The sequence below is a fragment of the Montipora foliosa genome, chromosome 8 (assembly GCF_036669935.1).
Source record: "Montipora foliosa isolate CH-2021 chromosome 8, ASM3666993v2, whole genome shotgun sequence".
Lineage (NCBI taxonomy): Eukaryota > Metazoa > Cnidaria > Anthozoa > Scleractinia > Acroporidae > Montipora > Montipora foliosa.
In genome coordinates, this window is record NC_090876.1 from 22,087,872 (window position 1) to 22,089,074 (window position 1,203).

At 40.6% G+C, this 1,203-nt stretch overlaps 1 protein-coding gene across 1 annotated transcript in view; it reads left to right on the forward strand.

Moving 5' to 3' along the window:
- LOC137967294 (uncharacterized) overlaps positions 1 to 1,203 on the forward strand; it is a 2,215-nt gene extending 1,012 nt beyond the window's left edge. The window contains exon 1 of the mRNA XM_068813813.1: positions 1 to 1,203. This exon is cut by the window's left edge and continues 1,012 nt beyond it. Coding sequence (XP_068669914.1) covers positions 1 to 343 — 343 coding nt within the window. The 3' untranslated portion in view covers positions 344 to 1,203.

Sequence of the window (1,203 nt, forward strand, 5' to 3'; positions counted from 1 at the left end):
TTCTTCTAATAGTTTGCTGAGACATTCTCGAGTGAATGATCAAGGTGTCTGCTGCTGCACCAGTAACTATGTCGTCGAAAAGGCCACACAGACACCAAGTGACATCCACGATGCGGAAGGAGTCTTCGTTATGGTGGCGCGAAATTCCGGAGCTAAAGCCAAAAAGGTGCAGCGAAAGATAGCTTACGGCTACCCTGAAAAAGTCACCGAGGAGAAAAAGGTCTCTACCTTTCTTGATAGAAAAATCGTCACACAGCACATCGAATTCTTACCCCCCATCCCCGATCCATTTGCCAGGAAGCGACCTCGAGATGCCAAAAGACCCGGATGGCATACCATCTAAGAGTGAATGGTAAATTCCTTTAAGAACTATTTAATTTGACTGGCATCATTCACGCAACTTGGAGCACCTATAACGCTAGGGCCAGACTGAGTCAAGGCAAAAGCTCACTGCACTGAGCCAGTAAAAAAAAATGTCTTTCACTACACAAAACTGCATGGAGACAGCAAGTGGCTTTTGCTTCCAGCTTTGCGGACAAAACACTGACAAAATCTGAAGAGCTTGTTGATAGCATCTTGTTTACATTTCACATAGTGTGTCTCTTGTCTTGTTTCTCACAAAGGCAACCACAGTCTAGGCTTACAGCAAAGTGTAACTTGGTTCATAGTTGAAGTTAATTTTTCCATCGGATTACAATCGAATTGATTAGTTTTTATGTTTTAATTTAGAAGCAACTTAATTCGTTTTTTAACCCTTTTCTGTATTTTGGAAGCAGCAGAATGGTTGTAAATATTTAATGAAGTTCCCTCTTTTGTCATTTCTCCATTAAGTGTCAAGAAGGGTTTTTAAAGCACCTCAGATTTCATATTGCTGTAATATTTTCTTCTGATTACTAAATACCTTAGCGATGCAACTGAGACACCCGAAAATGCGAGTCAAAGGCATTTACATATTCTGAGAGTTTTAGAACGACTTTCCAAAGGTGCTCAGCTTTACAGGAGTTAAGATATGTTTGGACATGTTTTTGGCGCGTTTTCTTTCTTTTGGGAAGTCCTATACGCTGAGTGCAATGATATGATTACGCAATCATCACCTAAGATGATCAAATATGGCATCGTGGCAGGATATAACTTGGCACTATGCGTTCCATAAATATCACTCACTACAGTTAGATGGAAGATGGGGCTTTGATATAAGGAAAC